Genomic DNA, 26,436 nt, shown 5'->3' on the forward strand with positions numbered 1-26,436 from the left:
CCTCCCGCCTCCCCGTTCACACCTGGGCTTCTCCCAGGCCTCCCGCCGGCCGGTTCACACCTGGGCTTCTCCCAGGCCTCCCACCTCCCTGCAGTCCCACTGCCAGCCCTCGGAGGACCCACCATGCAGGGGGTTTAAGACAGCGGTGGCACTCCCAGGAGACCACAGGCCTGTCTCTGAGGATATGCTCACCCCTAGGCCCAGTGGTTAGGACAGAAACGAAGGAACTACCCAGACCTCTCTTGGCACTGGGGACCCCCTGAGGGAGGGAAGCACCATTGGGGAGGGGTCTGTTGGTGGGGCTTGCCTGCCTGTGAGTGGACGCTGGGGCAAGGGTGCCAACCATACTCTGAGGCCTCAGTCCTGCTGCACCCAGATCTGTGCTGCGCCGTTACTTCCCGGCCTGCCTCACGGATGTCGTGGGCTTCCCAAACGGTGAAGTTGATGCTGCACCCTACCAGGGCCTTCTAGGGTCCTCTCAGGGACTATGGGGACGTCTTAAGGGTGGCAGGAGCTACTCTTGGCCCATACGCAGTTCAATTTGACAAGAAAACGAGCCGGCATTCTACCCAGGGCTGGAGAGGAGCCTCAGGTGGGACTGGCTGCTGGCCCCAGAGCCGCAGCATGTGAGGTTGGAGGGCTGCAGCCACCCTGGGCTGCCACATTTCCGTCTCAGGGGTGCCTTCACCTTCACGCAGATCAAACCGGGGGGACTCACTCTGTGGAGCTGCCTCCCCCGACACAGTCCCTTCACCCGGCTGCAGGGACGCAGTCAGCAGACCGTGGGGTCTCTGCGGCTCGGTATGGTTCAGGTTGGATGTGGTCCCGGAAGGCATCTCCCTCCACCTGCCCCTTCCAACGCCTTTGTCTGCGCCCACGGACAAAGGACATGCGCCCATGTACAGCAGGATTCCAAGGGACTGTGACATGTGTGTTTCTTTCTCATTGAAGACAATGAGAGCCTGGAGCACCTGCAGCCCCCAGTGGGGGATGGGGCCTTTGGACGCGGCCCCGGGCTCGTGCTGACCCTCCCAGCACAAGGTAGGCTCTGGCGCCCATTTGGTGTTTTCCTCTCGCTTTTCACTCACTGCCCAGACTCCCCTCCTCGGACAAATTAAAACCAAGTCGGAGCAGCCCAGCAGGGGAAGCGGACTTGGCCTTCTGCAGCCTCACGATTGATCCGTGGAGTTCAGATGTTTTAACTGCTCTGCCCTAAATGGTCTGGCGGACCAAGAAGGGGCCAGGTGTGAGGTCTCAGCCACGCTGCATGTGACGTTTCCACATCAGAGGAAGGAGAGGTCCTCTGTGCTGTGACTTGCTGGTCTTTGTGCAGTGGTGGGAATGTTGGGTGTTGGGTTCCCTCGCCCCCGTCCAGCCTTCCGTCCCTGTCTCGGGCCTGGAAGGGGCCGGTGGGTAGGTCATGCGAGTGTGTCTGGAAGGTGTGTCTGGTGGGGCATGAACGGTAGCACGAGCACCAAGGCTGTGGGCGAACAGTGACGGAATTGTCCCTGTCATCACAGCTGACCTGTGAGATGACCAGAACTCACCCTACCCAGCCCACAAGGGGATGGCCCCATTCAAGCAAGAAACACACATGTCACAGTCCCTTGGAATCCTGCTGTACATTTTTGTTCTTCAGAGAAGAGGAGCAGGAGTGTGTTTAGAAGAAAGTCACGGGGTCGAGCTGTGGGTAGAAGAAGCCTCCCTCTGGAGGAGCGCACGCCACCCCCCATGGGACTGAGACTGGGAGTTTGCTCCGATTTGGAGGGAAGGCGGAGGCGTCTGTGGCAGTGCACAAGTGCCCACTGTGTGTGCGGTGGCCCGGCTGCCTCTGCCTGGGACGCATGATGCGTGTGTAGTCCTGTCTACTGCGTTTGTTTTTTTTAATTCTCCATGGTGAGCCGAAAAGTTTGCTGAGCGCCTTTGGGTCGCAGCCGGCCGTGATGAGAACGTATTTCTAAACTAGAGGAAAGGAGAGTCGTGGGAAGACAAGCGCTTGCCCGGTGTCGGGATCAGGGCCCGGTGTGTGCGCAGGTGTGCGCGCTTTGATCCTCAGAGCTCTGTGTGGCGTGGAGGGCCGTGTCTGTGCGAAGCAGGAGACGCAGCTACCACGTCCGAGGTTCTTCCTGAGCTCTAGGCTGCATGCAAGCTCCGTGATGTCTTCTTTTTACTTTGCCAGTCTCTTAAACCAGCAGGCCCCAGCCTTTTCGCCACCAGGGACCAGTTTCGTGGAAGATAATTTTTCTGTGGAGCAGGGGTAGGGATGGTTTTGGGACGAAACTGCTCCTCCTCAGATCGTCAGGCACTGGAGTCTCACACGGCTGCACATCCTAGATCCCTCTCATGCACAGCTCACCTCAGGGTCCGCTCCTCGGAGAATCGAATGCCACTGCTGATCTGACAGGAGCCGGGCTCAGGCAGTCCTGCTCACTCGCCCGCCACTCACCTCCTGCTGTGTAGCCCGGTTCCTAACAAGCCACGGACCAGTACCGGTCTGTGGCCCAGGGGTTGGGGACCCCTGTGTTAAGCCATTCAGACTTGTGGGAACCTTGTCTATCCTGATAGCGTAGGAAGCACTTCGCCCTTCGTCGCTTTCTGTTTAAAGACCCCTGGGACTTACGGAATGTGGCGGCTACACCCCGTCCAGCCCTGCTGTGGGTATTGGTTCCAAACCCCGCAGTGTCGGGTAGGTTCAGGGATGGGAGACCACTTTTTCTTCACCTCAGAGAAGTCTGTTTTCTCAAGGACAGAAAGTAAAGAGTGTGCTCCACAAACCCAGCACAAAATACGGCGCCTTGAGAAGTGTGGTGAGGTAAACTACCCGTGGCCGAGGCCGGGCGCAGTGGCTGGCAGAGACCCTCACTCGGCTTCCTTCAGAGCCACATGAAGGGGTCTGCTTTTGCAAGGAGACCTTTGTTTCTATGATTGCCAAGAGGAGTTCCGAGGACTTTCTGTGACTTCCGTGTACCGACATGAATTTTCAGAAAAATAAACTGTTTTCTGTGTGGAGCTGAGAACAAATGCATTAACAAAAGATTGCAGAGGCCCAAGGGGTGCTTTTCTTCCTCCCTTCCTTCCCCACTGACTTGGGAAGCGTGTGCCCAGCATCTGCTCAGTGCCAGGCCAGGCCCAGCACTGCAGGGAAAGCAAAGTGTCAACCCCTGTTCTCTAAAGAACAGGGAGGGATGACCCTCAGGGGGAGGCTGGTCGGGAGAAATGGCGTGTTTGTCCGCTTTGAGGGGGAAGCAGCAGGACACCCGTCGCCTCCTCCCGAGCCACCACCCTGCAGCCGTCTGACAGTAAACTAGGTCTTTGCTAGCACATTGTTGTTGGCACAGAGACAAAAGCAAAGCAAGCCTGCTCCCCCCGCCTCCGCCACCTGGCTCTGCACCTGGGGCTCTGCACCTGCGTCCCGTGGCTGTGTGGGGCCTGCAGGAAGGGACGGGGCGGGAGCTTTCCTTCCAGGAAGCAGAGTCTCCGCGGAACCTCAGCGTGGCCAGCACACTTCCTCAATGAGGCTCTCCGCGAATCCCGGCCCACCTGCCTTCTGCTTCTGTTAACTTTGCGCACGTCGTGTGGGACCTCCTTTGCTGTATTTTGGGGGGGTCTTGCAGGATACACATACGTTTCACACATTCTCTAGCTACAGTTATTCGCCAAGGAAATAATAGCAGATTTTTAAAGTGTGACTTCATTAGGACACTGGACATTTTATTAGAAGTTGTTATTTCAAAAATCTATCAGAAGTTTGCAAATGATTCGATTTAAAAAAAAAGACCCTCAAGATGGCAGCTTGGGTTGCAACTGAATTTGCTTTTTTGAATGTATTTGGCCTTTGCCGTTTGTGGCCCTGATTTTCATGCCCTGCCGCAGGCAGTGCTCCCTGGCCGGGAAACGGGGCCATTTGCTCAGAGCCCGGAGGCCTTCCCTGCGGGCTGGGTTACCGGAAGTCGCAGGGCGGGATTTCGCTAGTTCTGGTCTCAACCACAGCCCGCTCCACAGGACTCGGCTGACGTCGGGTTTAGCCCACGAGAGCAATTTCTTGTTAAAAGCACCTTCTTACCCTTCCTAGTGCTCTCACTGTATCTAAAATATTTCTTTTAAAAAGCCAAGTGCTGCCTTTTTACTACTTGAGTACCCCATTCGGAAAATACAAAATGCTCCAAAATCTTAAACTTTTGAGCGCCAATGTGACGTCACAGGTGGAAAGTCCACACCTGACCCCGCAATAGGTCACAGTCAAAATGCATTTCATGCACAAAATTATTTAAAAGATTGTATAAAATTACCTCAGGCTACGTGTATGAGGTGTGTGTGAAACATAAATGAATTTCGTGTTTAGACTTGGGTACATCCCAAGATGTCGCATTATGTTTATGCAAATAGTCCAAACTCTGAAAAAATCCCAAATCCGAAACACTTCTGGCCTTCAGCGTTTCAGGTGTGGGATCCCCAGGCTGTAGGAGACATTGGCCACGTTTAGGGGAAGCGGATGGATGTGGGTTTAAGAATTTGCCTAAACCCGTGGCTCGTGATGTCACGAGGCCGAGTCTGAATTTGCCCGACTTCTCCACCTCGGTGAGGGCGGCGGGCGGGGAAGCCGTGCTCCTGCAGGGAGAGCCACCGCCCACCCAGGGTGCTCCCGCCGTTCCTGCTGCCCCTGCCGTGCGTCTGTGGCGGCCACTCCTCATCCTCAGTGGCTGCACGTCTGATCCTGGAGAGTGGATTTGGGAAATAAACGTGGCCTGTAGGAAGTTGAGTTTGAAGCAGTGAGCCGGGCCCACTGAATAATGATGTGGACGTTTCTCTCGGGGCCTCGTTTTTGTGAAACGGATACAGAATATTCTAGTTGGGGAAAGGGGAAACTTGGCGCTTACAGATCTTCCCCTCCCCCAGCGTTTCAAAGGCAGTGACTCGTACTGCACTAGGGCTCCTATACTGTAAGTCTGTGGAACATCTGAAACACTGGAACGTTCACCTCAGCTCCTGCTTTAAAAGCACTGACTTTCAAATTATATTTGAGCTGGGAACAAAAGAAAAGAAAACATTTCCCTGACCTCACACCACGCCAGGCTGACCTTCCCCAGATCCGAGCCTGGCGTCGGCTCCCCACGCAGTCCTGGTTTCCACTCCTGGGGCCCCATTTAGAGACTCCCCCTTTCTGTAAGCCACCAGACTCACAGAGTCTCCAAGGCGCCCAGCCCTCCTCATCATCTAAGGGGGCCCTGCATCTCGAAAGCAGATGGCATTTAAAATAAAATGTAGGTCGGGCTCGGCGGCGTGCACCTGTAATCCCAGGAGACAGGGCGGGAGGATTGCTGGAGCCCGGGAGATCCAGGCTGCTGGGAGCCGAGATCACGCCATTGCACTCCAGCCTGGGTGAGAATGAGACCCTGCCTCTAAGAAAAGGCGTTGACTGTAGAGAGTTTTAGACAAAAGGATGGAAATGTTTCTGGTCCCTGCATCCAGCCAGCCGTGGTGATACCGACACTCCGGATGGGCCATCCTGCCCTGGGCTGTGGGTGTAGCAGGGCTGGGATGTGCCAGGCTCGACCTGTGCTGTGATTTCCCACCCAGGACACCGTGATGTTTCCCACCACGCAGAATGTTTGTGGGGAAACAGTGTCCAGAGTGTGCAGTGCACTTCGGAGGCCCCAAGTCTCCATCTTTTCTCCTGGACATCCTGCGACCGTGCTCCTCGAGTGTGCCCCTCGGGCCCGGACCGCCCTCCTCAGATGGGTTGTCAGCCCAGGATGGCGCCCAGACTCCTGGTGAGCCCTGTGGATGGAGACCTGGTGCCCCTCGCCTCTCCTGGGTCCTGATGGCTGGCATTGCCGCCCACACACCCAGACGGGGCTGTGCTGTGTCGTCTGTGTCTGTGCACAGCCCAGCTCCTGCCTGGGATCCTCAGCTGCTTTCTCTGCCTTTGCCGCCCCCATGAAACTCCAGCACAGATCTGGACGCGCCCTGGCAGCCGCTGGGCTGGTCCCGCCCTCGCCCTCTCAGGTGTGGCTGGGCAGCTGCAGGAGCCAGGCCTGGGCGGGTGCTGCTGCCAGCCCCGGGCCGCCCTCACCCATGCTGCTCTCCCGGCTGAGCAGCTGCTTCCCGAGAATGGAGGGACTCTGAGATCATCTCATCCTCACGTTTCCATCCAGGGAGAGCAACTTTCTAGCTCAGCACAGACCCAGAGCCCAAAATTCCCATCGAGAGCCTCGGGTAAGTCCTGAGATAAGACCACCTTGGGTCTGGCCCAGGAAAACATGCCTCCCCTGCTCTGCCATCCTAAACCCAGGCAGCAGCAGATGCAGCCTGCCCTTCCAGGCTTGTGATGGGGGTGCTGCAGATGCCCCTGCGTGGGGTGGGGGCCGTGGAGCTGGCGGGTAGACTCTCAGAGCAGCGTTTCGCAGGCAGCTCCCACAGACGCCTGTGTGGGTGTCCATGTCCCCTGTAGCCAGGACCCCGTGCCTGGCCAGCAGGGTGGGGGCATGCACGTCGCGGACCCCTCCCCAAGTCCACTGTCCCTTCAGCCCCAGCCACCTGGTGAGCCGCACCCTCTGTGTCCACTGCCATGGAGGTGTTTTATTTGACTTGAGGTTTAGCTGTTTGCTTTGCACAACGAGCTCCCGCCCCATAGCTTGATGGCTCCAGACAGGGCTGACCAGGTCTGTAAAGTGAGATTGTCCATCCGGGAGGAGGAGGAAGCAACCCCCTATCCGGGTCGGTCTCCCCACCCTCCCCGCTACACCTGGTGCCTTCACTCCTGCAGCTGCTGGGGTGGGAGGCAGTGGGTCAAGCACATGCTGGACACGGGCCCCAGGCCCCGCGTGGGCGACTCAAGGTGCAGGGACTGGTGTGGCCACACTCCCTGTTCAGAGCAGCCGATCTGGGGCTGGCGTGTCTGGTTTCCTCTCCAGGCAAGGAGCGCCTTCCTGTTTAGCTTATCTGGACAGGGCAGGGTGGGCTCTTGGCCAAGGTGCTGGGCCTGCCCGCAGCAGCGGCTCCCTGGGGCCGGCACGTCTGCTCTGAACCCCGAGTGAGCCCATGTGTGCGGGGCCTCTGTGCTGCACTTCACTTCAGGGAGGGCCCCAGGGTCCATGGGGCGCCTGCTGGGCTCAAAGCACAGTGCCGGCACTTTCCATCCTGCGTTCCGAACCCCCATGCACAGCGCAGCTCCTAGACATGGTTCTTCTTGGAATTTCTGGGCGCATTTGTAAAGCACGCACACAGATAAAAGGTAAGGGCCAAATAAAAATGAATATAGGTAAATAGTTGCTTCCCACACCGCTCTTGCGCCAGGCTGCAGGCAGTCCTGAAGCCTGAGGTCTCCTCACTGCTGCTCTTGGGAAGGCAGAACCTGAATGTGCAGAGAAGCTGGGAAACAGCACACAGAATACAGCAGCTGGAAACCCAGGGCCCTGGCATGTCGGCGAGAGGGGAGCTCAGAGCTGGGGCACGTGTGAGAAGGCTGCAAGCCACAGGCCTAGCCAGGGCTGTAAATGGGCTGGGGACGTTTCTGAAGGTTCTGGATGGTGCTGGAGGCCTTACTACAGAGGCCGGGCTGGAGCTTCTTGGAGGGCGACTGGTTATGTTATTCAGGAAGCTGACTGAGCTCCCAGGAGGGATTTGAAATCACACCACAGGGAAGCTACAAGAAATTACAAGAAACGTGCATTTCTGGGGGACGGCCGTGTGTCCGGCGTCCACTCAGCCTGGCCTTGGCAGCAGGCCTGGGCTTCTCCACGCCAGCGTGGGGTGGATTCTCTCTTGCGGGTGGAGGCCTCTGCTGTGGGTGTGGTTTCACGTGCACTGTCTCAGGCTGAAGGTCCAGGTGCCTGGAACAGCTTTCGTGATTCGGAGACTGGACAGAAACCAGCCTGAGGCCGCACGAGCTCCCACAGCTCCGGGAAGAAAGCTGTTTCCCGTCTCCAGCCCCAGCCGGAGAGGCTGCAGGGACGCCTGCTCCCTTACTGAGGTTCTCATGCCTCATCCGCCCTGCCTGCAGCAGGTATGTCCTGAGGCTCCGCCCGGCCATGCACTTGGGGAAGGGCTGCCCCGTCCACAGCAGCAGCAGCAGGAGGAGCCTGGGGTGGCAGAGGTCAGAAGGCGAAGCTGCCTGTGTGGTGTTTGCTGTGGCAGGCACTGCCCACGGGCGGGAGGGTTCGGCCCGAGACACCGCTGGGCCAGAGCAGAGGCTCTCGTTCCTGGAGAGACGCACCCCAGGTTGCAGGTTTTCTGGGCTGGATCAACTTGTGTCTGTCTTTCAAGCTTTCTTCATGTTTGGAATACGACATTGCTTCTAGTTGGTGCCAGCTACTGCACATTTGGGCTGATAGGGCCGCGTTTCTTCAAATAAGCCAGCCCTGGCATTGGAGGCCCTGGGCTTCCCTCATGCCACGCTGCCCCCAGTGGCACGAAATCAGAGCCCTGACCCTGTGCTCATCACAGGAAGGTGCATTGAGAGTGGGCGGCGGTTTCTGTGCCAGCAGGGCGGAATCGCTGTGTGGACGGAGCACACAGTCGCGTCCCGCCCGGGCACCTCCTTTGCAGCCGCGTGCTTGGGTCCCCCCCAGGCCTTCTATTCTTCTGCCTGCTCTGCGGTCTGCGTGCCTCGACTAACTGCTTTCTGGTTTTAGTTGCGTTGTCTGCCCTGGGTAGCCCTTTTAATCGCTCCGGCAGTTTGAATGTCAGCAAAACCGTCTCCCCGGCACACTGAAGAATGCAGGTGTCCTGAGAAGCGTTTTCCCCACTAGAGCTGCCTGTGGGGGCCGTGGGGAAGATGGGCCGGGCTTCATTCACTGCAGTGAGTGCTGTCGTGGAGCACCTGGGGAGGGAAAAGGGGAGACGTGACGCCTGGGACTCTGTCAGCTTTCGGGAGAAAAAGGTGAGCTATCACACCTGGGCTCTGCCAGCTTGTGGGAGAAGTGACACTTTGCCACTAGTTGGTCGGGGCTGAAGTCGCCAGCTGCTAACCACAGGTCAGTTGTCTGTGATGAGCCCACCGCCAAGTGCCCCGTGGTCCTGTGTACGCTACACGCTGGGGCCATGAGTTTCGGGGCTCCTCAAGGCTCAGCCGCCCCCAGGGGCGTCTAGAGAGGGCCACCGCCAGTGAAGATCTGTCCTTGTGCCTCCAGGGGCTCCTCTTCTGGGAACTGTCTGGGGCTATGTCTATCTGGGAGCTGCCCCACGCCTTGGAGATTTGTCAGAAGCGTCTTCCTGCCCTCTGGCCTTGAGTCTGCCCCTCCCCGTGCCCTCCTCCGATCTTGAGTCAAGCCTGGGCTGCGTCTGTCCGTGAAACGATCCAGGCAGCACAGCCTCAGCTCCATCCAGGGTGCTTATCACAAGGCGGAGCTGCAAGCCCACCGCCCGTCAGCCAGCAGCAGGGCAAGAAGCAGCATCTCCCTGGAGAGGGTCGGGAGCAGCCTTTGGGGACATTGAGGCAGTGTATCCCCCTGGGACCCCAGCCAGCAGAGCTGCGTCCAGGTCGGTGTATCGCCCGCACAGCACACTCAAGCACCTGTGGTGGCTGTGGCGGAGGACAAGACTCCTCCTGGGAAGACTCTGCGTGGCTCGTGGCTCCAGCTTCCTGCCACACCTGTCCTCTCCACCTGCGGTCATATTCAGGGAGCCCAGCCCTGTGGGAGACCCTCCCAACAGAGAAGCCAGCTCTTGCCAACAGCCCCACTGTGGTGCCAAATGGGAGAGGCTGCAGGGAGCCGTGGAGGACAGGGAAGGACGCGTCGGGAGGGAGCTGCACCTCCGTGTGTGGATGGAAAGATAAGCTGAGCTGGAGAATAATCGGGGATTTGTCTTCAAGGTGTTTTTCTCTTGACTCTTCATGTGATGGGAAAATAACATGCAAGCCCCACGCGTTTGAGGACTTCCGCCCTCCACTCTGGAGTATGTCTTCTCCGTAGCAGCAGCTCCACCGCCTGGTGCACATCCTCGTCCCCCGCGCCTCAAAACCATGGCACACATTTGTGGGAGGAATGAATTGTGTGTCCTCGGAGAAAAACTCCCTGCAAACTGCTTTCCTCCTTAAACTCCAGCTCAGGCTTCTGAAGAAGACCAGTGTTCGGAGGACAGCTTGTGTCTCTTTAGGATGAACTCCAGGGCACGTGTTGCAGAGTATTCTTCAGTAGTTCTGTTCTTAGGATCCGCACCTCCAGGGGCTTCCCAACCTGCTGGCCGAGGACCCCAGTGGCCGTGAGACTCCACAGGCCCAGGCAGCCTATGCCCCGCAGGCAGGGCCTGTGGGAAGGGCAGAAGAGGCACCTTGACAGGGACGCCACACTTGTCTTTTATTCTGACGAAGGTCCGTGTGTCTGAGTGTGTGCTCAAGGCTCCGGAGGACAGGTGTTGTCCCCGGGGAGTAGGTGACCATGTGGTGGCTTGCCTGAGGTCAGGGCCCTGGAGCTCAGACCTTCCATCTTGACGTGGTCTGTAGGGAGCTCGAAGGTCTCAAGGGCTGAGGGTGGGGAGACCTTAGTCTTCTGGACTGTGCAAGACATGGTGGGCGAGACAGTGGGTGAGCAGCCACGGCCACAGCGGTGAGCCTGGGATGGTTTCCTGGACGTGGTTTGGGTCACGTGTTCCGGCCTCTGATGGCAGTGACCGTGGTCATCAGCGGCCCCTCAAGGACACAGCAGGACAGGCCCTCCTCAGAACAGGATAGTCATGAGCTAGTCCCTCCTGAAGATGGCCAGGTCCTCCCCGGCCTGGGGCCCCACCGCCTGGGCCTGCACTCTGGTGACTGTGGCTTGGCCCCCTTGCTCATTGAGCAAATCCATGAGACTCCACCCTGTGCCCTGTGGGAGCATGGCCTTTGCCAACCAGAAACTCCAGCGTGATGAGACATCGGGGCCGGGAGACACACAGAAGAGGGGAGTAACTGATTTCCTGGGGTTCTTTCGTCTGTACCAGGGGCCTCCTTCCCGGAACGGCATCCTCTCTTTCGGGGGCAGCCCCTGGCACCGCCACTGTCCCTGTGATTAAAAACTGAGGCTCTTCTGTGAGATGCCCCTTCTCAGAACACAGCCCTCTATTTGGCTGATCTCTCTTCACCCCATCTGCACTGGCGGCCGTGTGGCTGCCTGAGATGTCCGCAGGCCTCCGTGCCCTCCAGTGCTGGGAGCAGAGGGAGGAGGAGGGGCTGGGTCCTTGGGGTCTCCGCGGGCCTTGAGCACACGGTGGGAGAGGGGACATGTGTCCCGAGGCCGGTGCCTCTGGGCTGCTTTGTGGTTGGGGGTTGGAGGCTGGAGCTGGGGACGCGTTGGACTGCTCGGCTGTGAGGGGACCCGCCACGTGGCACCGTCATCTGTGCTGTGTCCCTGCCCCTGACAGTGTCGGAGCTGTGCCTGCAGAACATGCTTTGGGCATCAGAGAGGGCCAGGAATGAAGATGCCAGCTGGCCCCAGAGGCAGGGCTGAGGTGCGGGTGGCAGGTGCATTGGCAGGTGACAGCGTGAGGGGCCAAGACGCGGTGCCCCGCCCCCCACAGCTGATGTTCCAGGGAGAGCTCATCTGGGGCGAATTCTGATGGCAGAAGGTAGGAACACAAGAGATCTTGGGCACAGGAGGCCCAGGACAGCGTGCAGGGCCCACACCTGCCACAGCTCGGGGGTGGCTCACGCTGCCGGCACCAGACCAGCCGCAGGTCCAAGCTTACAGGGAAGGATGGCTGGGCTGGGGAGGACGTCGGTAATTATGGGTGGACATCAGAGCCCCTCAGCAGGCTTGAGTGTGTGCAGAGGGGCTTCCAGAAGCGACATCCTTGCCCAGGTGGCATGTGGCTGCCTCCCAGAGGAGCCAGGTCACGAGGAAGCAGTGGCCCCTCTCGGGCATCCCTCCTCTGAGTGTGCGCAGGGTACAGAGGAGTCCTGGCCCCGGAGGAAGGTCGAGGTTCCAGATAGCTTTGGTGCTTGTCGGCGATCACAGCCACAAGAACAGCGTCCATGGCTGATGTTCCCAGAGGCAGGGCCCGGCGAGGCCACATCTTCCCCCTCCAGGCAGCAGGGGACGCCAGCGTTTGGGCGTGATGGAGCTGAGGTTTCATTTCCAGAGGCAGGAGCCAGGGGTCTGGCATTCGGGGTTGGCCACTCCCAGGGGCCGATGTTCCCAGAGGGCAAAGCTGAAGCCTGGAGGGCCAGCTGTACCGGGCACACACAGGGTGGGAGTCAGCACACGCATGAGGCTCGGTGGAGGGAGGCACCGGGAGAGGCCAGGGCAGCAGGCACACGGCTGGCCGGAGTCCCACGGAAACCCACCACCCTCCCAGGCCGGCTCGGCTCGGGCTGACTTCAGCACTGGGCGTGATGTTCTCAGAAGACATGGTCAGTCCCCTTAGCAACTTGGGTTTTCCTTCTCAAACTCTGGGCCTGGATGAGTGGCCTCAGGTCACTTGGGAGCACGTCAGAGACAGAACCTGCTTCTGAGCGAGCTCTCCGTGGGCTCCCGCCCAGGGCAGCAGTGAGGAACGCCCTCCTGGAAGGCCAGTTTTCAAGTGCTGTCTTTAAGTATCCCCCTCCCAGCCCTGGAAAAGTAGAGGCAGCCCTGAGCCTGTCTTCCGTGTTCTCACTGCAGGGCATTCTGAAGTCGGACTCCTTGAGAATGACCTCACGCAGCTTTAACAGGGACTCAGTGACCGAAAGATGGATGGGAACAGCAGACGCAGCTGCCTTCTGGGCACTGGAGGGCTCAACTCTCCATGGGCGTGTGTGGCGGGGCAGAAGGCCGGGCCCCCTGGGTCAGCACACTCTCTGGAAAGCTCCTCCCTGCCTGCCCAGGTCTCCGCATCGTGGGGCTGGATCAGGGGATGGATCTCCAGTGAGCATGGCCCCTGTAAGCTCAGGTCCCTGCCACTCAATGGATGGGACTTTGGTGGAGCATGGGGCCCCTGCAGGGAGGGTCTGGACAAGCAACACTGGGAGCCTGAAGCCTCTCTGGCTGGGGCTCAGCTGCCGCCAGGATCGCAACAGTTAAGCTGCCTGCTGCAGGATAAGTGAGCCACTGCCTCTCCTTAATCAGCGACATCGAATAGGAATCGGAGGCCCTGGGAGGAGCGGCCGGCAGGCAGCCCTGCGGAGCCCAGGTCTGTGCCACGAGCCCAGGGAGGTGTGGCGTCCTCGCGCACGGCCAAGATGGTGCTGGTGCTGCGCGGTCCTTTGTGTGCCCGGGGAGGGCCTTCCGGGAGCCAGGTCGGGGGCTCCTGACAGCTGCGGGGCAGCATGGCGCTGAGCCGGCTGTCACTGCTGTGCCGGGACCTCTGGGTGCTGTGGCTACTGCTGAAGGCGGGCACAGGTGCGTGGGGAGCGGGCGGGTCCCCACCTCCCCGGAAGGCGTTGTGGGGCGACCGCACATGGGGACACGGGGCCAGGTGGACGTTCTGGGCTCAGCCCTGTCCTCAGAGGCCGCCTGGGCATGCAGCACGGCTACCGGGGCAGGAGCCCTGGGCTGGGGGATGCTGGGAGTGGATGTCGGTCAGCTCAGGTCCCTGCCACGCAGTGGATGGGACCCGCTCCTTGCAGGGAAGGTGTGTGCAGGCCTTGCCCAGTGGATGGTGTAGGGCTGTGATCCTGGGGTCCCTGGGCAGCAGTGAGGCCGCCTCTGCCCTTGGCTGTGAGGGACCGCCTGTGCTGGTCCCGGAAGGCTAGGATCATCTTTCCACGGGCTCCTTTGTTCAAGGTTTCTCATAGACAGGCTGTGTGGACATGTGAGCGCAGCGCCTGCGTCTGGCTGCTGGAGAGGCTGCGGCTCCTCCTTGGAGGGGACTCCCGGCCACTGCTCTTCCCACAACGGGGCCACCCGTGGTGCCGGGTGTGACCAGCTGCCCTCTCCAGGCAAGCGGGACTTGGGAGGCCCCTGGGCAAGCCTGAGAACCTGGCCGGGCAGCCTCTGTGGGCTCAGGTCTGGGTGGGTTTGGTCTGGGTGGGGCTCAGGGGCTGCTGGTCCACACTGGCTCCGTCCTGGCATCTGGAACTTTTGGGCAGGGTCCCTGGAGAAGGGGCCTCGCCGGGAGGAAACAGCCTGGGTTTCGTTGATGCCTTTCTAATAACGGAGTCCTCATTTTGAAGAGATCTGCCCTCATTTTATTTTCTAGGGGGTACTTATGCCAAGTATTGATGAATAATTCATAAAATAAGCATCTTTGTGAATTTTACTGACTCAGAGTTTAACTATCAATGGCAACGAATACACATCTGAAGTTTCCAATTTTTAAATAAGAACTGGCTGGGAACAGCAGTTCACACCTATAATTCTGGCTCTTTGGGAGGCCGAGGCTAGAGGATCACTTGAGTCCAGGAGTTTGAGACCAGCCTGGGCAACATGGCAAGACCTCATCTCTACAAAATATTTTTTTAATTAGCTGGGTGGTGGCATGTGCCTGTAGTCTCAGCCACTCCAGAGGCTGAGGGGAGGATCATTTGAGCCCAGGAGGCCAGGGCGGTGATAAGATATGGTTGCACAACTGCACTCTAGCCTGGGTGAGGGAGCGAGGCCCTTTCTCAAAAATAACGATAATAGTAAATAAAATGAACTGAATGTGTGACAAACAGCTGATTAAATGAATTTCCCTAACAGGTGAATTCAGGGGGACGTTTAGGGGGCAGAGATGGAAATCTCAGTCCTTGATTTTTAAACTAGTGTAGGCACTGGTGTGTGTCAGAAGAGTTGATTTCATGTCTGAAGTCAGGGTGGAAGAGGCAGCACTGTGAACAGTCCCGTGGAAGGACCCTAAAACCAGAGCTTTCGCCGACCGTGGTTGACGTGGGGGTTTCACAAGCACGTGGCGCTGTCTGGGGGGGTGGCCGGATGCCATCCTGGGACCACACGTATTTCAGCGCAGGAGAGCAGGGTGGAACTCCAGCGGGGCCATAAGTGCTCACGTTAGGTGGCTGTTTGTTTAACTAAGTGCTTCTTTCAGTTCTTACAACCCTCTCTTCACAAATCCGTATTGTTTGTCAAATTCCTAATTCTAACGTGTACTTTATTTTTCAAACAAACGGACTCGCAAATGTCCCCAGGGGATTTCGTATAATTCAGGGTTTGGGGCTTTTCTCCACTCTGTTTTCCTCCTCCCCAGGCCCCAAAACGTTTTCTTAGATTTCTGAAGAAGCAAATGTGAGCCCATTTCTCTAGGGGACCCTGGGGAAGCCTGTGGGTGGGCGGAGCATTGCCGGGTGCCACAGGCTGTGCGCTTGGGGACCTGACGTTCGTTAGCACCCACTGTTGACAGAGAAAGGCTCCACGTAGGACTCTCATCCCACAGGCCACAGTGGGCGGTGGGCAAGCCAGCCAGGTGCAGAGGACAGGAGAGAAGGTGGAGCCTGGCACCTGCTGAGAGCCAAGCTGAGTGGACAAGGCGGCATGGCCCTGAGGGCTGACCCTCCGTCTAGATTCCATAGGCCACGGCCAGGGCCAAACTGCAAGTGTGGGCACAAGCCTCGGACCTTGGCCCCTGTTGTCTGCCCCTCACTACATTAGTGAAGTCCGAAAGTACGTGTGCCCACAGCCACCCTTGGGAAGAGAGCTCTGCCAGCCCCACCTCACCTGCCCATTTCTCTCTGTCTGTCTTCATTCCTGTCTCTCCTTCCTTCCTTCCTTCCTTCCCTTCCCTCTTCTTCCCATTCTGCTCTTTTCTTCTCTTGTTCTTTTCTCTGTTTCTGTCTCACCGTCTCTTTATCTCTGTGTCTCTGTCTTTCTGTCACTGTCTCTCTATCTCTGTGTTTCTGTCTCTTTCTGTCTCTGTCACTTTGTCTCTGTCTCTGTCTCTCTCCCTCTGTCTCTGTCTCTCACACACACTGTCCTGGTCGGCTTGGCCTGTCCTGCCCAGCTGACCCCTTGATCATTCAAGACCCAGATGATTGTACCCCTGTGCCCCGCCTGGCTCTTGCAAATGGGCGCTCTCAGCCCCTGTGCCCCGCCTGGCTCCTGCAGGTGGGCGCTCTCAGCCCCCGTGCCTCCGAGAGGCTGACCTCCTCTGCACAGTGTGTTATCATTTTAGTCTGTCTGGGATGTTTTTGGTGAAGGTTAGAGTAACTTCCTGTTGGTTTTTATATGCATAGAATTCTTGGTACTCAGAAATGAGAAAAGGCTTATGCAGCTGCAGTTGAGGGAGGATTTTTGGAGAGCTGCTGGGGTTCCTGGAAGGAGCTCAGCTTTGGTGTTGGATGGAGCAGTAGCTGGCTGTGGGGGTGCGTGCAGGTCTGAGTGGGAGACGGAGGTGGACACCTGTGCCACAACTAGGGACAGTGCCACGACCAGGGACCGCACGGTGTCTGCACCGGTCATTGGTGTCAATCTACCTAACCTTTAACTGAGTTATTTTGATTTTTATGTGGACAAGTAATTATTTTAGGATGTGTAAGAAAAGAAGAAAAGCTGTCGGAAAAATCTCCTTCATTTGTAAATGGCAGTGGGCCCACGTGGAGTGTGTGTGTGTGTGTGTGTGTGTGTGTGCGCACGCGCGCACGCATGTGTGATGTGTAAGCCGTACCTGTTCCTTAAATGCCAGCTGAGATCTGATGCTGCAGCCACCCTGGGGTCAGACAGGGGAGACTTTAAAACAGACTCTCGGAGGTGCGAGGAGACGGATGTGCAGCTGCAGGCCGAGGCGTCGTTCTCCCCAGCGCCCCCCTGCTGTGGGGAAGAGAGAGTCTGGGGTGCGACCGCTGCCTCACTTGGCTTGAGGTCAGCTGCTTTAACTACAGCCCCAGAGTTCAGGCTCTGCAGAGAACACCCTGCTGTGTCTTCGAGTGTCTGAGGGGCTGGAAGGGGGTGAACGTTCTTCCAGCCCCTTCTCTCTCCGCCTCCCATGTTCACAGGGTGTCAGGGTTACTGGGACTCCTCCACAGCCTGTTTCTCTGTCAGCCTGGCTGCTGAGCTTCTCCCTAGGGAAAAGCTCTGCCCCCGTCCTGAGCCTGGGACCCATGGGCGGGCCTCTGTAGAGACTCCTGTCCCCTTTGTCTTTGGGGACTCCTCTGCCGGGGAGTGGATGGGGTGGTTCTTAGCTGGGCCTGCTCAGCCCTCGGTCCTATTGGGCATCTGCATCCGGTCCAGGCACAACCCGGAGCTCCTGGACTGACCAGAGGCAGGACCCCCAGGAGAGGCTCCTCCACAGACGATTAAACACAAGCAACAGGTGCGCCTTCTGATTGACACCAGAAGCAGGTGTCACGAAGAGCTGGGCCTGTGCGTGGCCCCCACAGGCCGGGGACAGAAGCAACCAAGACTCTGCCCGAAGGTTCCGCCTGCCTCATGGAAGCCTCCAACTTCTGTTAATCGTTTCTCTTCTCCAGCAACCTCTGCACTTGTGTGGTGGACATGAGTGCTTGGGGGGCAAAACTCACTGAGTTAGCTGGATCCTTGGAGGACGTGGCGCCCCAGGAGGAAGCAAGAACCTAGGAACACAAGTCATTCCTCCAGGTCACCTGCCAGCCACTCTCGTGGGAGCCAGTTAAAGAACCTCAGAGGAGGCTCCCACGAGGCACCTGCTGAGGCTGTCCACACAGTCACAGCACGTTGCTCTCAGAATTTGCTCCAGCCACACTCCAGGGCTCACCCTCGCTCGGAGGTCTGGGCCGGGGGCGTGGGCAGGTTCGCCAGCAGAGTGAGCCCAACGCAGGCTCTGCCTAACACACCTGTGACCTCGACCATCATGACCTCGGCTGCTGCAACCTCCCTTGAGCCCGTGTCCTCGACCAGGAGACGCATGGGAAAACGGATCCAAGGACTGACTGATGTAAGACGCCTGCACAGTGCCTGGGTCTGGGCAGAAAGTTCCTGAACAGGAACTTTCATTGGTAATAAAGCATCTACAGGTGTCTCGCTCTGAGATCGAGGAAGCATGGATCCTCAAGTCTCACCCATAACCAGACAGGAGAGGGCTGCGGTCAGCATGCAAGTCAGCGGCCCCAGATCCTCTTGGTTCTCACTTGACGTTCCCTGGTGCACCTGCCACCCCGTCTGTCCCTGCAGCTGTGGCCTCCTAGACCTGGCCAACCCCAGCAGGTCTCCACCCACTCTCTGCACTTAGCACGGTGACAAGTGTGATAAATTCACCCGCAGTGTGACCACGAGCCTCCTCTCCAGGCTGTCCACCTGGCATGACCCCCCACCCGCCCCTCACCTGCCTGGGCCACACCATCCTGAGGTGTCTGTCCGGGATTACTCTTCAGGGAAGGCTTCTGCAGGCAAAGCTAAGTGAGGCCCTGTCCTGGCCAGACCCGCTCCATCGCCCTCTCTCCTCTAGATTTGTGGGTCCGGACACCCTCAGTTCCACTGGGCCTCGCACGGTGGTGACCACAGGCACCAGCACCTCACTGGCCTCCTCTCTGCTCCTCTGGGCTGTGGCCTTCCTGTGGGCTCCCTGAACCCGAGGTCTGAGTGACACAGCTCCTGGCAGGGCAGGGAAGTACCCGCCTGCCTTCCATGATCTGCTCATGGTGGCCATGGTGGTCTGTTCTTGTTGGCTGTGGTCTGTTTGTGGTGACCACGGTCAGTTCATGCCAGCCATGGTTGGTTCATGGTGGCTGTGGTTTATATGTGGTGATTGTGGTCTGTATGTGGCGGCCATGGTCTGTTTGTGGCGGCTGTGGTTTGTATGTGGTTATTGTGGTCTGTATGTGGTAGCCGTGGTCTGTTTGTGGCAGCTGTGGTTTGTTCAAGGTAGCTGTGGTCTGTTTGTGGCGGCCGTGGTCTGTATGTGGTGGCCGTGGTCTGTTCGAGATGGCTGTGGTCTTTTTAAGGTGGCTGTGTTCTGTTCAAGGTGGTAGTGGTCTGTTCATGGTGGCTGTGATCTGTTCATGGTGACTGTGGCTAACACTGTATTTGTACATGGGATTTGCTGGGAGTGGATGTTGAGTATTCTAACTGCAAAAGGAAATGGCAGCTATGGGAGGTGACAGACATGCCAGTGAGTTTGGTGGTGGCCATCATTTCACAATGTGAACTATATAAAAACAGCACTGGTGTACCTTAAATATATACAACTATTTTTCTCAATATAGCTGGAAAAAATAGCCAGGAGCTGTAAGCTCAGGAAGGGAGGAACCAGCCAAAGGCTCCATTCACGATGACCTGCACAGTGAGCAGAGCTGAGTCAATGGGGCTGTTCAGTGAGAATCGTTGGGCACGCAGCTCCAGCTCGGCTGGGAGACCCCCACCCAGGTGGCGCTGAAGAAAATGAGAAGCAGACACCCATATAGAACAGCAGAGTGGGTCTGTCCAGGGGGCCAGCAGCCTGTGGAGCTGAGAGCCTCAGGGGCTGACACCTTTCTAGGCTGAAGGCCCCAAGCAGATTCTGATCCACGTATTTGTTCTGTCTTAATAGGTGGTGATTATTAATAAATAAGTTTTCCTACTCATAACTCAAAAATATTCCAAGTAGGCAGTTACCCGCTTACCGCTAATTGCAAACTATTCTCCACAAGGGAGCCACAGGGCCGGGTAAACTTGTTTCTCAACAATCTCCCGTGACTCTGGGCAGCTCCTGTGCACTAGGAGGCCGTGCCCTGCCGTGTCCCCGCCTTCTTGCCCACAAGCCTGCCCTGTCCCACCACTCATCAGCCTGAAAACAGACGCATACTGTCACCCTCCCAGCCCCCTGTGAGAGCCTCTGCGTAGACTCACTGTTGAGCCCAAGGCAGTGAAGGTCCCAGGAGCTGGAGCGGACGGTGTGGGCTTAGTCCTGACACTGCCCACCCTGCAGTGCTAGACTGCTCATAGCTGAGCCTGACCTTGGATTCCCTGTCTTTGAAACGAGGATGATGAGGCTTCATGCTCCCTAGGTCCTTGTGACAACTCACTCCCTGCACTGGCACCAGGCATAAGAAGACTGTCTTTCTGGCCTGATCCTCCCTCCAGGAGCACAGGGTGGTCCTCATCTGAACCCCGAGGGGTCTCCCTGGCACTCCCTTGCTCCCTGGACCCCCAGCCATTCCAGGTGTGACCCTTCCCACAGGCAGGGGGTCTGTGTGAGCGCTCAGTTGCCTCCAAGCAGGACAGGCACTGGAAGGCAGTAGCTGGGAGGGCAGGTGTACCCCGTGTGGTCTCCAGGAGAGAAAGGGAGAGTCGTGTGCATCTCAGCGGGGGCTGGCGGGAGACCCTAAGATGATCAAGACCCTCGGATCCAGGCCCCGTGGGGCCACCAGCCCTGCCACTCAGCTGTCACTTCAGAGCACCCTGAGCACCTGGCCCAGGAGCACGGCCCGGAGCCTCACATGCGCAAGGTCTGGCTCAGCTCCCCAGGCAGGTCCAGGTCCCTGGTGGGTGTGAGGAGATAGTGGGGCCATAGATACCGCACAGCTGGTGGGGCTGTGACTGGAGGTGGCAGGGCCAGGAGCCAGCCCGTGGAGCCTGCCGGGGCAGCGGCATGACCCTCAGGGGAGCGGGTGGAGGGGCCAGGGTCTCTGAACTCTGGAAGGAGTCCCTCATCCTCAAACCTGGCCTCCTCTGTCACTCAGACAGTGGCTGTCAGTCATTTTGGTCTCTGGCCCCTCTGCCCCATGATGTTTTAAGTTGTTCTAGCTCAGAAGCCATTGCGTGTATGGTGTGGCTGCCCCCAAGCCAGGGCACCAACGTGCACAGAGTGAGCCCTGTGCAGATCCCGCCAGATGTGGTGTGGGGTGGGTGCTGCGGCCCACCTGGCTGAAACTGCACTCAGGCCATTTTTCTGATACCAGGAAGCCTTTGTAGAAATGCAAGCGGGTGAGCAGGCAAGTGCCCCCTGTGAGGACACACCCTCCAGGAGCACAGGTGGCTTCCCTGGCTCAGAGAGTGTGACCTTGAGAACAGTGGGGGTCTAACCCCTGACCCCAGCGTCCGAGTGACCTGGGAGCCTCACCTTGAGACCCCTGCGTCGTGGTTCTGAAATCACTTGAGTGGGCTGTGGCCACCATGGGGCAGAGGGAGAGGAACTACCTGCAGAAGATCGATCCGTGTAATTGGAAAATCTCTCGGGCTCTGCTGGCGATTCTGGAGGCAGGCAGCACTTGGGTCGGTGAACTAGAATAAGAACTCCAGTGAAGCACGCAGTGCGGGGTGGGCTGTACGGACGGGGCTGAAGGAAGCAGAACCCAAGCAGACGCGGCGGGTTGCCTCGGCCACTGTCCTTTGTAAGCACAGAGAGACAGCAGGAGAAACACAACCCACTGGTCCCCTTCAGGCGACTGTCGCAAGGATTCGTTTCATGTTAGGTGATTGCCAGACTTACGTCAGGCTCAAAGAAGCAGAAGGTCCCTGCACATGCGTGTGGCCCAGGCCAAGAGCTGTCACGTGACAAACTTTGTGCTTACGTGGGTTTTTAGTATGTGTATCTTTTTTTTTTTTTTTGAGATGGAATCTTGTCCTGTCTCCCAGGCTGGAGTGCAGTGGCACAATCTCAGCTCACAGCAACCTCCACCTCCCAGGTTCAAGCGATCCAGCCCCTGAGTACCTGGCACTACAGCTGATTTTGGTATCTTTAGTAGAGAGGGTTTCGCCATGTTGGCCGGGCTGGTCTCGAACACCTGACCTCAAGCGATTCGCCCACCTTGGCCTCCCAAAGTGTATCTTTTTGACAGTGTGGAGAATGTATTTAGGCTTGACTGTTTTTAAGCACCACAGTGAATGTGTAGTTAAGCTATGGTGAAGTCTTACGCCTTCATCACAGGGGATGGGAATGTGGGCAGCCGTGCCCCAGCCCCTGGACTCTGGCCCTCACTCTCATGAAACCCCCACCTCTGCGGGGAGCTCAGAGCCTCCACGCTTTTATATTTAATTCTCATGGTTAAATTCACCACCATAACCCATGGAATTAGGTCTTTTTAAAATCTAAGCAAACTATCTTCGAGACAGAGAAAGTCGGGTAATTCTCCATCTACTTGAAGTAATGCTGTCTGGGTGGCCAGCCTCCTAAGAATGCATTAAAAATGAAAATTCTGACCAACACTTTGATCGCCCTTTTACGTATCAAACAAGCTGAGAACAACAAGAAGAAAGAGGGACCTCCAAGCCACGAGCGAGCCTGGCCTCCTCTCTCTCCTGCTTTCTCTGAGGTCAGATAACAATTCGGTTTCCCTTGTGAGCGTGGGGACCTGGTTTTGATTTCCAGTCTGGTCTGTTGGGGTCTAGGCAGGAGCTTGGTCCCAAACAACACACCCACGTGTGCTGAGGACACGCTGCAGTGCATTCTCAGGCCGCCTGCATTGGGGAACCCAGGGCTTGCGGGCGAGGCAGCATGGAGAGTGGCTCTAGAGATGACCCCCAGAAGAGATTCGCCAAGCATCGGGCGGGCATGAGCATCCTCCCCACCCGAGGCACAAACCATCTCCCTCCAAAGGGCGTCGGAGGGGTTCTGCAGGGCGGCTGTGTGCTGACACCCGCACCCCGCGTAGGGGTCCGCCGGCTCTGGGCCCTTGCCGGTTGGTTTTGCGGGTCTGAGATGACACCCCCTATGGATGGAGCCACTTTTGCCTGATCACCACTTCCGTTGACCATCTTTTCTGGCAGGGCCTTTTATTTTAAAATGTGTTAAGGTTGAACTTTCTGAGATCAGAAAAAGAATATTTAGTGAATCAGGTGATTTAAGCAATTGAGATATTTATACCTAACCCACTAGCAAATGGGTCATTAAAAATATTTGGGATTTAATGTAAATGAGAACTCTGCCAACCAAGTCAGGATAAACCTTAAACCTCTGGAATTCGAAATCAAACAGCCCTGAACATACATTACAAACAGGTGTGGATGCCCCTTTTGTCCCAATGGCAGGGATGGGACACCGGCCCCTGAGGTGTCCTGGTTCTCCTCCCTGACTCACGGTGTTAGGAGCTTGTCTGGAGGGGACAGGACGCTGGCCTCCTGGGGTGCCCTTGTCTGAAGCCTGCGGTTTCAAGCATTCTCCTTACTGAATTTAAATTTCGTTCTGATTCTGTGGCCTGCCTTTCTTCTTACTGCCCTGCTCTGCAGCCCTGCTCTTCCTGGGTTGAAGAGCCTCACGGATGGGCTTGGGGAAGGCCTCCCGCTAGACGACTCAGTGACGTAATCCCATCCGATGCTCAGCCTTGGACTTTGAAAGGCACAACTGTCCTGTCTGATGGACAGGATGCAGAAGGCTTTGGGAATGGGCTTTTTGCCAGACATACAGAAAGGAGACAATTGGCAAATGATGGACTGTGCCCACAGCCCCCGGGCTGCTGCGTGGAGGCCCTGTCCTCTCCTCCGCCCACGGTCACCCCGGGCTGCTGCGTGGAGGCCCTGTCCTCTCCTCCGCCCACGGTCACCCCGGGCTGCGTGGAGGGCCCTGTCCTCTCCTCTGCCCACGGTCACCAGTGAGCACCAGGGACGGGCTTTCCAGCTGCACCCGGGGCTCTTCCTGCTGCCGGAAGCTGCCTGGCCTCCTCCACCTGTAACAATGCACCCCCCACCCCAGTGAGTGGGTTCCTGGGCCCCACCCAGCTCCACCTGTGAGGGTGCACTCCCCCACACCATGAGTGGGTTCCTGGGGCCCCACCCAGCTCCACCTGTGAGGGTGCACTCCCCCACACCATGAGTGGGTTCCTGGGCCCCACCCAGCTCCACCTGCGAGGGTGCACTCCCCCACACCATGAGTGGGTTCCTGGGCCCCACCCAGCTCCACCTTCGAGGGTGCACTCCCCCACACCATGAGTGGGTTCCTGGGCCCCACCCAGCTCCACCTGTGAGGGTGCACTCCCCCACACCATGAGTGGGTTCCTGGGGCCCCACCGGCTTCACCTGTGAGGGGTTTCCAGGGTCTCACCTGGCTCCACCTGTGAGGGTGCACCTCCCCGCCCACACTGTGAGTGGCCACGTGAGTGGGTTCCTGGGGTCCCGAGATCCATCTGTGATATGCCCCCCCGCCCACACTGTGAGCGGTGTCTGGGGCCCCACCCAGCTCCCATCTCCTCTCCTGCATTCTCTCTGCTGCTTGTCAGCAAAGCCAAGGTCACCCCGGGTTGGAAGGGGGACCCGGGATGCTGCTTAGACGTCCCGGCCACTCTCCCACCCCCACTCCCCCACTCCCTGTTTTCAGGATGAAATTGTCCTCAAATAAAGCCAGTCTTCGAGTCAGTTTGCAAGAGGAAGGAAGTTTGCTTCAGGCGCCTCATTTTGTTGGAACAAAGGGATCTAAAGATAGACATGTGGTCCCACCTCCCTGGCCTGTCACATGGCCAGGAGCCAGGACCCGATTTTCTGTGAGGAAAGCTCGGTGGTGGGCTTCACCTGTGTATCCGCTGAGCCAAGGGCACCTCTGCCCTTCCCGCCCATCATCCCTGAGGTGACCAGAAGAGATCGGCCCCACCAGGCAGGGCTGCTGCAGTGGGGCAGGGGCAGGCCTGGCCACCCCCACACTGGCCTCCCCTGCCGCCTCTGCCCAGATGTGCAGGATGTAGGAAGTGACCCGCACAGCAGGGGAGTGGACGGGCAGCCTCCACCAGGCCTCGGACGTGAGACCCTAACCCTCCCCCTCAGACCTGCCTCCGAGCTGTGGGGTGATCACTGGGGTATTGGTTGGGGCAGGATGTCGTGCCACCTGGTACTCCCACAGAGGACCTGGGTGAGGGGGCTCGGCCTGGCCTGGGCTGGGCTTGGGTGGTGAAGACGGGTGCGGGGCCCACCGCCTCCCGGACATCCGAGAGGATGGAGCGCCACGAAGCCACGCTCGCCTGCCTGCATCTCCTCCGGGGACCTGCCTCCTGAACTGGGTGCCACCCTTGTTCTTCCGTGAGCTTCTTAGTCTTATGGGTGCAAAATTAAGTCAATTGGAACTTTTTTAAAAATGTGATCATAAGTGCAGAATTTCCCATCATTCTTGAGTGGATTCAAAACATCAGGAAGAATGATAACTTACACATGTAAACGAAAGGAACACCCAATGCCCTGAATATCCCAGGGCCCCCGGCTGCTGACGGTGTGTGTGGGGAGCAGTAAAAGGCTAACATTCTGACGGTGGTCAGAGAGCATCCTTCGGCCTCTTCAGCTTCATGGAGTGGCCGGTGATCACTTCAGATGCAGTGACTTTTTTTCTTTTTGAAGATGGAAACTTGTTCTGTCACCAGGCTGGAGTGCAGTGGTGAGACGGCAGCTCACTGCAACCTCCACCTCCTGGATTCAAGCAATTCTCCTGCCTCAGCCTCCCCAGTAGCTGGGACTACAGGCTGGCATCACCATGCTCAGCTAATTTTTGGATTTATAGTAGAGACGGGCTTTCACCATGATGGCCAGGATGGTCTCAATTGACCTCATGATCCGCCCACCTCAGCCTCCCAAAGTGCTGGAATTACAGGCGTGAGCCACTGCACCCGGCCTATGATTTTTTAGAGTTTATTTGTATGAGCTTGGCCGTGTGCAGTTTCTGATCATGCAGAGGGGGACCCTGCTTTTCAAACCCAGAACGAGGCATTTGATCTAAGGGATAATATTTAGAATCTGTCCTGGCCCAAGGAGTCCAGAGGCGCCAGGGGCTACCAGCAGGTGGATGCTGCAGTGTGGACAGGCAGTGTAGATGGTGAACAGGCAGTGTGGACAGTGGATAAGCGGTATGGATGGTGGACAGGTGGTGTGGACGGTGGACAGGCGATGTGGAAGGTGGCAGGCAGTGTGGACAGTGGACAGGTGGTGTGGACGGTGGAGAGGCGGTGTGGACGGTGGACAGGCAGCATGGACGGTGGACAGGCGGTGTGGACGGTGGACAGGCGATGTGGAAGGTGGCAGGCAGTGTGGACAGTGGACAGGTGGTGTGGATGGTGGATAGGTGATGCTTTGAGCCCTGTGGGCCTGTGACACCCAGAGAGTGGGAGCCCGCATGTGAGGAGTTGGGGCCTCGGCACTGGATTCCACAGGCTGCTGTGAGAAGGCCCCCCTCCCTTCCTCCGCTTCGTTAGCAGGGAGAGCTGCTGGGCCGGGCCCTGTGGGGAGGGTGGGGAGCCAGGCATGGTCCCTGCAGTCTTGAGTAGGGGCTTGCAGGCACCCATGGAGTGTGCAGGATGCCGGGAGGGCCCCGGCTGGTGAGGAGGTGGAGAAGGTCCTCTCCAAGGTGGCGTCTCCATAGGAAATAGAGTGGGGTCAGACTGGCCACAGAGGGGCCGCTGAGCAAGGGCTCCTGGCCTGAACCTCGCCTGTCTGAGGAACTCTGAGTGTGTGGCTAGCCCCTGGAGGGGGTACGAGGAGGCCCCCGTGGACAGCCTGTCCCAGAGGCCGCTTTCACTTCACGTACCACTCTCCGGACGTGGAGGGGTGGTGGGCAGTGTCTGTCCATCTCTAACACACAGGAAAGATGTCTGCTGTCAGCAGGGCCCCAGAGCAGGTGCGGGCGAGGTCCAGAGCTGCGTCAGGAATGCCTGCGCTATGAGGGAACACGCCGCCCGCCGCCTGGAGCTGCCACTGTGGAGTCTGGGAGTCATGGTGGAAATGTCCATTCGATGCCTGACTCACGGTCAAT

General features: G+C 58.0%; 1 protein-coding gene across 14 annotated transcripts in view; it reads left to right on the forward strand.

Annotated features, from left to right (window-relative positions):
- Window positions 1-26,436, forward strand: part of MCF2L (MCF.2 cell line derived transforming sequence like) — a 200,882-nt gene that overhangs the window by 93,852 nt on the left and 80,594 nt on the right. Inside the window, exon 1 of one of the 14 annotated variants that reach the window (XM_032246284.1) lies at window positions 6,059-6,216. The exons of 9 other annotated variants lie outside the window; for them this stretch is intronic. Coding sequence is in view for 3 of the 5 variants with exons in the window: in XM_032246275.1 (XP_032102166.1) it covers window positions 13,223-13,295 (73 nt within the window). In the remaining 2 variants the exon portion in view is untranslated. Of the gene's footprint in view, window positions 1-6,058; window positions 6,217-11,170; window positions 13,296-26,436 lie in introns of those variants that run through there. 4 more of the 14 variants (XM_032246275.1, XM_032246277.1, XM_032246278.1 and 1 more) reach the window with 4 other exon arrangements.

The sequence above is a fragment of the Sapajus apella genome, unplaced genomic scaffold (genome assembly GCF_009761245.1).
Source record: "Sapajus apella isolate SASKATOON/1434 unplaced genomic scaffold, GSC_monkey_1.0 scaffold60, whole genome shotgun sequence".
Lineage (NCBI taxonomy): Eukaryota > Metazoa > Chordata > Mammalia > Primates > Cebidae > Sapajus > Sapajus apella.